This window comes from Carassius gibelio, chromosome B16 (genome assembly GCF_023724105.1).
Source record: "Carassius gibelio isolate Cgi1373 ecotype wild population from Czech Republic chromosome B16, carGib1.2-hapl.c, whole genome shotgun sequence".
Classification (NCBI taxonomy): domain Eukaryota; kingdom Metazoa; phylum Chordata; class Actinopteri; order Cypriniformes; family Cyprinidae; genus Carassius; species Carassius gibelio.
Window position 1 is genome coordinate 30,419,635 of NC_068411.1, and position 13,497 is coordinate 30,433,131.

The following is a 13,497-nucleotide window of genomic DNA, read 5'->3' on the forward strand; positions in this document are numbered from 1 at the left end:
AATCTTTAAAATTGGTTGACTTCTCTCTTGGATTTGTAGATTTAATTTAAAAGCCCATTTTGTTCTATTTCATTTTTGAAGCATCTCATGTATTTATTAGTTTTATTTTGAAGATTTTTTTGATTTTGGTTGTGTTCAAACAAAGCTGAATAAAATGCGTTACATTCTGAAAAAGTGATTTTGTACCTTGTTTGGTTGTAAATATATATATATAGTGGAGAAAGGTGCTGCAATAATGACTCCAGGTCTCCAGGTGTCGCTGTCGCCCGAAGTTGCGCATGCGCAGATCACAGCAGCCGATCAGCTGACCGTGAGAGAAGCCTTTGGAAACACTGGAGTGTCATTATGAATATCAAATCCTAAAACTGCTCCTTTGAAAATTACTGAGTCAAATCTGCCAAGTAATCGTCGCGTAATCTCGTTCACGTTGAAATCAGGTAAGCTCTGACGGAGAAATTACCGTTTTAAAGGCTGTTTGTGTGCTGTATCGTCTGCAGATTTAGCTGTATTTGCTAGTGTGGATTATAGCGGTCTCGGGTTCATCTCATGTTTATGATATGATGCTTTGAAGCATCTGCAGCCTGATATAAAATCATAATCAGTAACAGCTCCAGAGCATCAAACATCTGATATCTGATGAGAATATGACTCTGGTCGCTTTCTGTCTATTCAAGGTCAGTCTGATGCTTCAACTCGTGACTGTCATTCATTCATTTTGAGGAAATGATCCAATCAAGTCTAAAACTAACATGATCTTTGACATTGATGTGCATTGATTTATGTGTTCAGACATTGAACATATATTGTTCTCATATAACATGACAATTTATTTATAGTTAAGATTTGAATGTCTGTAAACAGTAGAGTAGATCTTTGTTTTTTTACTTTTAATTGAGTGTATTAATGTCTTTCTGTATTAGACTCTCCATTTGTCGCTCCTCAGCAGCCATGACTGAGTTTTGGTTGATTTCTGCTCCTGGAGAGAAGACCTGTCAGCAGACATGGGACAAACTAATGACGGCCACGACTCGTGCCAACAACCTCTCCACCAACAACAAGTTCAACATTCCCGACCTCAAGGTCACATCAGTTCCTCTTCCTCTTTTATCAGTCTGAGCTGAGCAGCGTTTCCAGCTCTGGCATTAATGATTTCTCCTTTATTGGTATTTTCTGTAAAACGCACTGTTGTTTTCAATGGGGCTCCAAAAAATGAGTTTGCTTTCTCCATTGGGAAACAAATATTTAGCTATAACTTATAAACCTTTAAAGACCAACCTACTGTGAATTCCAAGATCAACGGTTCATGGGTCAAAGACGTTAAGATGTCCGCATCAAAAGAAATGTACAAAAGTGATTTTGTGTCCATAGAAAGCACATTAATTGTAAGTAAAATGTCTACTTTTAAGGTTTTAAAATAAGTTTTTAGAGAATAAAATGTCAAAATTTGGTTGAAATAATGTTATATTGTCATTCAGTGTAACACAATATTTATGCAAAAATTTTAACAACATGCTTATTCTGACGCGTGCATATTAAAATATCTAAAATAATAATGGAGCATACTAAATTTGATTGTGTTTTAAATTAGTGAAAAATTCTTACTGACAAATGGGCAAAACCTAGGATAGTGGCAAATGTTAAAAATGTAAAATTAAAACTCATTAGTATTTGGGGTGAAAGTAATTAGTCTTTTAATTATGTCATAAATTGATTTTTGTTGTAAATATGCCTGACAAGATTGTTACACTGAATGACATTTTACTGGGTGTCTTCTGTAAATCAGGGAAAAATGTATGATATTTATTTTTTGCTCAGAAAAACAAAAACAAAATTGCAATTAAAAAAAACAGAAAACTTTTAGCATTTTTTTGGGGGAAAACTACAACAGTTTAAAGTGGTATTACACTTTTTTTTTTATGCTTAAACACTTTTTCGTCTTTGACCCACATGCTTTTCTTGAAACCATCCATTCACTTATTTAAAAAAACAAACAAATCCTGTTCAACAGCTGAATTTTGTGGTGAAAACTACATTACCCATGATGCTGTTCAGAAAATTCCAACAATGAATGGTTTCAAGGCGAGCAAATTGCATTAAAGGACTCTTTAGCTCCGCCCACTCCCATGAAGCACATTTGTTGTAATGATATAATCAAGTCAGTCTTGCTATCAACATATTTAAACATTTGCGTTTGTGTGTGTGTGTGTATATATATATGCATATTTTGCAATAAATTAGTTTCTTTAGATATAATCAACAACTCTTAATTAATAGTTTAGAAAAAAATACGGTAACATTTTATTTTAATAGTCCATTTAACACATTCTGTTAAAGGGATAGTTCCCCCAAAAATTAAAATTAGATGTTGATCTTCTTTCCTCCAGGGCATCCAAGATGCAGGTGATTTTGTTTCTACAGTAGAACACAAACTGAGATTTTTAGCTCAAACCGTTGCAGTCTGTCAGTCTTATAATGTAAGTGTATGGGAATCAAGACTAAAACATACAGTAAAACAAAAAAACATACACAAAGCCAAATTAAAGCGGCTCGTGACGATACATTGATGAGTAACAATCGAGGAAGCGCTGTACAGTTTAAAAAAGGCATTTGTGCATCAGAGGTAAAAAAATTATATAAATACTGTTCAGTTTCTTGCACAGACCGATGGTTGTCTGTCTTTACACATCAGTATATATTAATTTGATTTAGTTTGTTTTGTTTTATTGTATGTTTTAGCCATGATTCCCATCCACTTGCATTATATGACCAACAGAATACAGCGTTTTGAGCTAAAATCTCAGTTTGTGTTCTACTGAAGTAACAAAGTCACCTACATCTAAAGAAGATAAACATCAAATTTTCATTTTTGGGAGAACTATCCCTTTAACTATAAGTACCGTTGCACCTACATGTCAACTAACTCACATTAGAAAGAAAGTCTTCTTAATATCTGCTGACTCTTTATTGTCATGGTCTCCAAACAGACCTTCTACTGACTTTAAGTAACTTTGCAAGTACATGTCATTATTCTAACCCTATCCCTACCAGTCTACTAATACTCTCCAACACTCTAATGAGAATTAGTGGACATATAGGTGCAATGTTACTTCTAGTTAACACAGTGTGTTAAATGGACCATCAAAATGAAGTGAAATCAAAAATACTTCCAGATCCAATGCTGCTGATGAAGTGGATGGGTGCCTTTGAGTCTTATTGCGATCTCTGTTTCAAAACTCGTGTATGGCTGTTTGGATGTTTGGATAAGACACATGCCTTTGGTGTGAGAGATCCGGGTTCGAAATCCAATGTGAGACACCAATGTGTCCTGAGCAAGACACTTAACCCCTAGTTGCTCCAGAGGCGTGCGACCTCTGACATTTATAGCAATTGTAAGTCGCTTTGGATAAAAGCGTCAGCTAAATGAATAAATGTAAATGTAAAACTCTCAACACAACAATTTTTTTGCATCATTTAACGTGTTCACAGTATCCTTATGTGGTATTTTGCATGCACGATTCCTCTAATTGCAACTAAATTAAGCCTTTTTCAGAGCAAATGCATAAGTCTTGTCCTGTTGCCCAGGGTCCAGTGACCAATCACCTTCCGGCTGACAGGATGAGAACAGAGGCGGCGCCACTCTAAGCTCTACGTCTCTACGGGCCGATGCTGATCAAATCCAGCCTGGCTGTGTTTGTTTTGCTTCATTATACCGGATGGTGATCAAAGTGTTTCTCTTCTCTAAACGCTGCAGGTCGGGACATTAGATGTCCTGGTGGGGCTGTCTGATGAGCTGGCCAAACTGGACGCTTTTGTCGAGAGGTAAACCTGGTTTTATTTTATTTATTTTTTTTACATTCAGCTCCACAGTTCCAATGTAAATGTTTACAGTTTCATGCAAAATTTATATTTACAATGTGTGGTTGTTAATTACATGCTATGGGTGGTTGCAAGGGTGCTTTCTGTCCCAAATAAACAGGTGGATCTTGATTCCCAAATGTATGATTACACTGTAACAAAGACACCTTAAAATAAAATGTAACACATTTTTTGAAGTTGTAAATAAAACAAGGATTAGTGGAGTGTTTTATTAGAAACAACAAGAGTAATATACTTCAAAATGTCACATTTAATCTATTTACATCTATTTGTATTTGCTTGTAAAAAGTCATTTCTGAATGAAAATAGTTTCTATACAAAGGTTTTTCAGTGTAGTAATAGTAATGCTCGACTACAATACACATTTTAAGGCCTTTCTGCATAAAATAATCAAATATCTTGCAGATTTGAGTTGTTGTGTTTTCAGTTTTCAAGAATTCAGTCAAAACTCCTTACATTTGTTTGTTTTTTACTTTTGTGTGATGAGGAATCTCATAGAGGTGAGGTTCTGCAGAATTGGCCTTAAATGAGTTATTAGCAATTTGGGGTCTTCTTGAGATCATTTTTAAATTGCATGACTTATAGCTTGTTCTTTAGATGTGACTCTTATTTTTTCCTGTTAATTTAGTCAAAACTGTTCATGGGTTTAAGTTTTGCCTCAGAGCTTTGATAAAAGATGGTTAAAGCGTGCTTGGATAATATGTCTTCCTGTCTGATATATACATCCTGTATTTTATTTTTGCTTGGTTTGGTCAGAATATTCTCACATTTTTAAAAAGCGTTATTGAGATGTCATCAGGTTTCTTGAACATCTCAGTGTTCCTGAATCATCCGATATGTGTGATGTTTTGATGACTTCTGTGTCTTGGAGAATGTCCAATCGTTGTACATTGGAGAGGGTTTTTTCAGAGGGCTGTGATGTCTTTTGGTGCCGTTCACAGTGTGGTGAAGAAGGTGGCTCAGTACATGGCTGACGTGTTGGAGGACAGTCGAGATAAAGTCCAGGAGAACCTGCTGGCTAATGGAGGTGAGAGTCACTGTGGTGTATGAAATGATCAGACGCTGTCGTCGGTTTCGTTGCATTAATACTCGTTTTCTTTGTTGCGTTTTAGTCGATCTGGTCACCTACGTCACAAGATTTCAGTGGGACATGGCCAAATACCCTATCAAACAATCCTTGAAGAACATCTCTGAGATTGTATCCAAGGCAAGTGATCACATCCAACCATTTCTATGTGAATTGTGGGAATAAAATCTGCAATGACCTTACTTTTAGCACTCGTTGCTGAGAGTTAATGTTTATATCACTCGTTGGTAATATTTGTGCATATTTGATATAAATCTCAGCCTTATTTATTATTGATACAGCAAGTCTCACAGATTGACAATGACCTGAAGGCTCGAGCGTCAGCCTACAACAACCTGAAGGGAAACTTACAGAATCTAGAGAGGAAGAATGCGTGAGTAAATTCAGAGATTATTTAAAGAGGTTTTATTTCAGATTTATTCATTTAGATAGTAACCTGGACACCATTGATTTGTTCTAGTGCATTGCTTTTTTTTTCTTTCCAATAAGTTGAATAAGTTCTGAATATTTGATGCAACACATTTTTTTTTTATAATGGAGAATTCCATTTTATTTTTTCATGGAACACAAGAAAGAAAAAAAAAAGATAACAGTTTATACATCTAAACCCCCCCAAAAATGTAGTCCAACACAGTTATGATTTCAATGTTTGGGTGAACTACTCCTTTGAGAAAATCATGGTTTGGGAAGCATTTCCCAGAGAAGCGGTGTGATCTTTGTGGTTTCACCAGAGGGAGTCTGCTGACCAGGAGTTTGGCAGATATTGTCAAGAAAGAAGACTTTGTGCTTGATTCGGAGTACCTCATTACTATGCTGGTGGTGGTACCAAAGTAAGTGGCATATTCCAAATTTGGAATCCTGGCGATTTTTCCGATTCTATCGCTGAATTCAAATGATGTAATGTTTCGCTAAAATGTTATATTAAATGGTAAATGTTACAGCTTTGAGAAAAGTATGATTCGGTATGATATGACAATTAAAAAAAAAATATTTTTTTTTTTTAGATTTTACTTTTTGTCATCGCCCAGCCCTAGTTCCCACACACAGATATTAGCCACTCTGAACATATTTTTGGATGCACACAAGCCTGTTGTGTTAAAATTTTCTCATGCACATACTGACGGCAAGTTTTCTAACCCTTCAGAACTAATTATGCTGACTGGCAGCGCACTTACGAGACTCTTTCCGAAATGGTGGTGCCACGATCTACAAAGTAAGAAACTTACAACAATTTAAACATTTCTTTTTAATTCTGGAAGTGTCTTGTTTGTCTAATGAATCATGCACCTGGATACAAACCACAGAACACTAATGCTAATAAGAACATGCCTTGTTTTGCCTTTAGATAATGGAATTATTCATTTTAATAGTGTCATATAGGTGTTATTTGTTTTAAAAGGTGTTTAATAATAAATAAAAAAAAGCAATAAATGGGATTTGGGGAAAGCTGACATACAAAAATGATTTGTTAGCAACAGCTGATATTCTAAGGAAGTCAATGTGTCTGATTGTCCTCTGGTTGACTTGAGAAGGACATGTTTAGTGGCATGCTGGGTACTGAGGAAACCAATGAATTAATGCAGCAGAACAAACAGACACCATTTACCAAGTGTCTTTAGTGTAAAATGATTTATGTAGTAATGTAGTAACGTAAAGTGTTAGTAGAGTGTTTTTGTTTTTGATTGAATTACTGTTTTGAATGTTTTTACTTTAATGAGTATAATTTATACGTATCCCAAAAGTTACTACTATGATGTGTGAATGTTGTGCAATTCCAATATTTTTAATGCATAAGAGAAATTAGAAATATTTTCTTGCAAAATAGAATTCTTATTTATTTTGAGTGAAATATGACTGGGACGTTTGTCTCCCTCCAGCACAAAACCAGTCTGAAGTCTCTGGGGTATATTTGTAGCAATAGCCAAAAATACATTGTATGATGATCTTTTATGCCAACAATCATTAGGATATTAAGTAAAGATCATGTTCCATCAAGATATTTAGTACATTTCCTACCGTAAATATATCACAACTTAATTTTTGATTAGTAATATGCATTGCTAAGAACTTCATTTGAACAACTTTAAAGATGATTTTCTCAATATTTCGTTTTTTTTGCTCCCTCAGATTCCAGATTTGTATCTCAGACAAATATTGACCGATCCTAATAAACCAGACATCAATGGAGAGATGATTTAAATGGACTCTTATGACTGGTTTTGTGGTCACATGTGAGGTTCTCTCTGCTAGCCAATACTCAATACTCATAATAGTGTTATTCTTCTTCTCTGCAGTTTGCTTTTTGAGGACCAGGAGAGCGGCTTGTTTAGCGTCACGCTCTTCAGAAAGGCCATCGATGATTTCCGACTCAAGGCCAGGGAAAACAAGTAAACAGCCGATTTCCAAGAGAATAACCAGTTTAAGAATCTTAATGCCTTAGTCATCCCAGTGTCTGCTTTCCAGGTTCATGCTCCGGGACTTCCAGTACAACGAGGAGGAATTGAAAGCGGATAAGGAGGAGATGACCAGACTCTCGACTGACAAGAAAAAGCAGTTTGTATGTCTCTTCAGAGCAGCTGGTATGTTACTTCCTCACTGTTGGATGTTATTAACTGGTTCGTACATGTGTCGTCTGCAGGGTCCACTTGTTCGATGGCTGAAGGTGAACTTCAGCGAGGCTTTCATTGCTTGGATCCATATCAAGGCTCTGAGGGTCTTTGTGGAATCAGTGTTGAGGTAGAGACACAATACAACGTCTATATTTAGGTTATAAGAGAGAGCTTGTGTCATGAGGAATCAAACTTTTCTTGGATTTTTTTTTTTTTCAAAATAAGAGTTCATACCACGTTTATTGAAATTTAAAAAATGTCTCATTCTAGACGAATACATGAACCGTTTGAACGCGTCATCATTTGTTTGGTAAATTTGTTATCATATGAGATGGACCAATAGAAAAACTAGATTTAAAACTAAAATAATATTTGTTATTTACATTTCATTGTCCATAAACTCAATAGAAATAAATAACCCTAGAGATGACCATTTTGATAAATAGGCTATGTGGACTATATTACATATTAATTCTATTTTTACTTAACCCATCATCTTCATGATTTAATGTTTAATGATTAATAAATTAAAGTAAATACGTTTTTATTAAGCTACAAATTTGAATATTTCAACAAAAAAATTGAAGTAGAAACGTAATTGTTGTTTAAAAGTGCAATTTCAGTGTTGATTATTACATTTATTTGATTCATAAATGTATTATTAAAATGGTTTTGATTTTATGCTTAACAAAAACTCAGTATCGTTAAAAAATAATTTTGGTGTTATAATTTAAATAGAATTACACACACTCAATTTAAAATAAAAAATGGGTTTCGGTTTTGAACAAGTGCATCTCTTACATTTTTGGATATTGCTTTGGCCCAGAATTTTCACATCAGTGAATCGCTCATTTAAATGTATATATTTTGTAAATTCTAAATAAACAGATATGGATTGCCGGTGAACTTCCAAGCGATGCTGCTACAGCCCAACAAGAAGAACATGAAGAAGCTGAGGGAGGTTCTGAACGATCTTTACAAGCATCTGGACAGCAGTGCAGCTGCCATTATCGACGTAAGTTTACTTTTGGACGTTTTGGTGATGTGTGGTTTCAATACAAGGAATTATTTGTCCTATTTTTCCTGTTCCAGCAAACTACCATGGATATCCCTGGCTTGAACCTCAGTCAGCAGGAATACTATCCCTATGTGTACTACAAAATCGACTGCAACCTGCTGGACTTCAAATAGAAGAACCGCTTTTAACCACGTGCCCCTCCTTTTGTTTTGTCTCTGTGAATAAATCGAAGTTAAATTAAACTGTATCTCGCTTGTTCTAGTCACCCCGCCATGCATGCTCATTCATGTTCAGAGATACTTCTCTATTGTGGTTCAATCAGGAGAGTATCTATATCTGCCGCCCCTAGTATTTTGTTTACATTTTTTTTTAAAGAATGTTATTGTGTTATCATATGTGCAGGTGTATGAAATTATGCGTTTTAAGTCATTCCACTCATGTTTTGTGATGTGTAGTAGTTGCATCAGATGTTAGTGATAGATATTATTGTCTGTGTTTTTAACCTTTATTCATAAAATGAATCAGTGGTCCATTTAAACGAACGAAATGATAGAAAAAAAGTGTTACAAAGATGCAATGTAAATGTGATGTTATGTACATTTGGTGTTTAAAGAGTTATATGTGCGAAATTACTGTGTCATGGAACCAAAATATAAAATTATTAAAAGTACATAAAAAAATGTGTGATGTATTGTTTGTAAGACACATTTACAAGCTTTATATATATATATATATATATATATATATATATATATATATATATATATATATATATATATATATATATATATATATATATATATATATAAAATAATTTTATTATTATTTTACATTTGCATTTACAGCAGGCAAATCAAAATTTAAAGTGTAAATTAATTAAGGAAAGAAGGAAAATTGCAATTAACTAATTTTTCATTAAATTTTGAACGTTTTAACAATGTAAGTTAAGGTGAGGGACTTTTAAAAGTATTAATGCAGCTTTAAAAGTATATATTTACTCAAAACAAAAGCAAACAAACATTAAATGCCTCCGTAATTATCTCTGCAACATATAATGGAATCTACATTCAAAGAAGAACAAACACTATAAAAATATTTAAGTAAGGTATTTTGAATTATTTGTTAAATTGGTTTTAAGAATGTCATCAATCCCATATATTTTGTCAAAGCCAGATGCCTTTTAGTTTCGTATTTAAGCTATCGATTTTCTTAATTTTGTCACCCCGTTTTGGAAAAAAAATATCCCGAAGTAAAAAGCACTATTATTTTTACGGAAGCATATTAAAAGAATAGATTACTCAAAAAGAAAGTTCTGTCGTTATTTACTCACCCTCATGTGGGTCCTTGTGCTGATTTTGGATACAAAAGGAAGATGTTGGTTGTAGCTGTCAAGTTTTAAGTAATTGTTCAGGTAACGTTAATCTTCTTTCCCTCAGTGTTTTAAATCTGGCGCCTTTTTGGTTTGCGCGCGACAGTCGTTTAAGCAAGCAGTCGCTCAACACCATATAAGGAGAAGAGGACACTGCGCAAACATCATTGGTTCTCGCGTGTATTTGAATATAAATAAAATCCAAATGAAATATAAATTAATATTTGAATATAAATTAAAACATTCAATATCAATTAGATAGATGTTAGAAATAAAAAAATAGTAAAATTCCCCCTATATCTGTTTGAAATATTGAAAATAAGGCGTGAATGACACCTCAAAAGCTGAGAATATTTATAAAAATAAAGACATAATTTAATCATCTACAATTCTCAAGCGGGGAAATGGAATACAATTACACACTGTTTGGAACAGTAATTCTTTTTTTCTTTCAATGCAAATTGTAATCTGATATCAAATTGTAATTATTCATCTATGTATAATATTTGATAATAGTCTATCTGGGTCGTTTTCAATACTCGCAATTAAGGTCACCTGCCACCGCTTACGTCATTTGGCACCACAACATCCAATAGGAAAAATCAACTGCAGCACTCACGTTTTTACACCACAATCAGGGGCGGATAAAAGAAAGCCTTTCCACCCCTGCTGACACCCCAGTTGGTAGCAACAAATTAAAGGTTATGGCCAATTTGAAAATTTACTAGCGCAAATCTTTCGTGATTCGTGATGCCACTCCGAACTCCCGAACTGATTCAAATGATTTGCGATCCCCAAACTGACTCAAATGATTCGCCAATCCGCTCCGAACTCTCGAATTGATTCAAATGATCCGCGAACCTGCTCCAAACTCCCGAACTGATTCAAATGATTCGCATGATCCGCGAACCCGCTCCAAACTCCTAAACTGACTCAAATGATTCGCGATCCCCATAGCTGACTCAAATGATTCGCGACCCCGCTACAAACGGCTACAAACTCCCGAACTGATTCAAATTATTCGCGATCCCCAAACTGACTCAAATGATTCAAGAAACTTCTTTGAACTACCGAACTGACTCAAATGGTTTGATCCCCAAACTGACTCAAACGATTCGCGATCCCGCTACGAACTCCCGAACTGATTCAAATGATTCGCGATCCCGCTACGAACTCCCAAACTGACTCAAATGATTCGCGATCCCGATACGAACTCCCGAACTGATTCAAATAATTTGCGATCCCCAAACTCTAATAATTTACAAAGTATTAATATACTGTAATAGGTTTGTTGTTGTTGTTGCTGTTGCTATAAAAACAGACTCAAGCCATCAATAGCCTTTAAAATGGCTTAAAATGCATTATATAAAAAAATAATGAGGCAATAATAACATTGTTAAAATACATAATGTAGGCAAATACAAAATAAACAATTTATGTACATGTTATTACAAATGCCATGTGATTGCTGCTGTAAATTCACTATAGATGACAGGCTTTATAGTTTCTTCAACAAAAAACGTGCATATCACAACCCTTACAAAAATAAACCATGGTTTTATCATAGTAAAACTGCTTAGTTTCCTTTTGCATGATTTCTGAATGCTTGAGACTATAAAATAAATTAGAGTCATAATAAAGTTATAGCCACAGGTAAATGTCGAGAGCTACAATTGTAATTTGTAAATAATTCAAATTTATTAATTTAGTTTTTTATTTGATTAAAGTTCTATTTTCACCCCTATACTAGGTGTTTTTTTCTTCATCATATTTGAGGAAGTGGGGCACAACAATAAATCCTGCTTATGGGAACCCTTAAGGTGTTGTTATACACGTCTCTGGGACTGTGTGCTCTACTACACACACACACACACACACACACACACTGAAGCACGCGTGGTGTTTTCAGCTCTTCACTATATTAACACATGATGAATGCTACACATGTGCACGTCAGCGCGCTATGAGAGGATTTCACCATTTCATTTGATAAAACTATCATCATTCATTCGTATCGTATACACAGACTGACAGAAACGACAATGTCTTTATGACAACCTGTCAAAATAAAATCTCGGTATAACTTGAAGAAACTCAAACAGAAATATAATACTATTGCACAGAAGAGTATGCTATACTTCAAGTATTAGCATACTTGATATGCTATGCTTCCTAATAGCTAATAATAATACTTAATTAACTTAAACTGTAGAAAATCAGTTGAGTCTCCCCAGCTGGAAATGTCATTGGCTGTTAAAATCTTGTGTTTCTTATAATAAATTGACATATTGATAACACTGAATCTTTTATAATGCTCTTAATGACATGTGGATGAATACTGTATGCATTAGTGAGTGTGAGGGGCTTATGGGGTCTGGTCACTTATTCTTTATATGAACTGTTTCAAATGCAAGACATTGATTGCATGAGATTAAGTTTGTAAATGATAGTCTGTGTCCTTTTGTAGTGTGCACATATATTTATCATCAAACTGTGATGATTCAGTATACATACGTCTGCCATATGTTGCCACCCCTCAAAAATTCCTGCCCCCTTCCCGCCACCCCATCAATATTTTTCTAGATCCGCCCCTGACCACAATTAAAACAATTTATACTCAAATGTCAAAAAAGTTACTCGAACCGATGAACAGCACTAATAAAGCCCCATTCTTACAGATCATTAACTAAAAAAAGTTGGTTTAGGGTTTAGTTACTCTTTAAATGTGAAGCAGATATTTTAGAGTAGCTTCACTCTATAATGAATGACTTTCTATTCACAGTTTAACAATTTTGTATTATTTTTATTCCATTGATCATCATTGGCTGAGAAAAAAAAAAAAAAGATTTAAAATAAAATCCACAGCCCTTTTTCACATGCATACACATTGCAGCTGCTTTTTTTTTTTTTTTTACACTTTTATTTACTTGTTCTTCATTTCCATGACCTCACTGATAAGTCTTATGATGCTCCAACATGTCAAGAGTTTAACAAAAATATACAGCATTTGTGCAGATGTTAAAATACACGTGGAGTTAGACTGCAAACAGACAGGATTTGGGACTTGACGGATATATTACAATGCTTAAGAAGGCAATGTTTCTAAGGCAAATTAATAATCGTTCAAAAATAATCATGAGACTTTTGAGATAATAAAACATCTATACACTCAGCTAATGAATAAGACTAACAACATCCTCATCCACTCATTCACATATCAGCCTTGCTTCCTTTCAGATCAAAATATTTAAGGAAAAAGGCAACTTTACAAGATCCTACAATGATTTAACAAGCATAAATTCAATGCTTTCTAAAAAAAATAAAAAATAATAACAGTTACATTATCAGATGAATAAAAAAAACAAAAGAGGAAAAACAATTAGCAAAACTATTGAACATAACAAAAAAAAATGCATAATATAAGCTGTTCTGAACATAAAAACACATAATCCACAGATTGAAAAAAAAGTAAAAAAAAAAAAACAGCTATTTGACACTTGATGTCTTGGCAAAAATCCATTAAAAACAAATCATGAAA

General features: G+C 34.2%; 1 protein-coding gene across 1 annotated transcript; it reads left to right on the forward strand.

Moving 5' to 3' along the window:
- Positions 1–264: 264 nt before the first annotated feature.
- On the forward strand, positions 265–8,832 carry LOC127975346 (V-type proton ATPase subunit C 1-A). Its single transcript, XM_052579348.1, has 13 exons — positions 265–437; positions 921–1,080; positions 3,752–3,819; positions 4,818–4,903; positions 4,989–5,083; positions 5,245–5,336; positions 5,695–5,793; positions 6,108–6,176; positions 7,258–7,350; positions 7,427–7,520; positions 7,602–7,699; positions 8,461–8,587; positions 8,665–8,832. The coding sequence occupies exons 2-13, from the start codon at positions 949–951 to the stop codon at positions 8,761–8,763; spliced, it is 1,152 nt and encodes a 383-aa protein (XP_052435308.1). The 5' UTR covers positions 265–437; positions 921–948; the 3' UTR covers positions 8,764–8,832.
- The last annotated feature ends 4,665 nt before the right edge of the window (positions 8,833–13,497 follow it).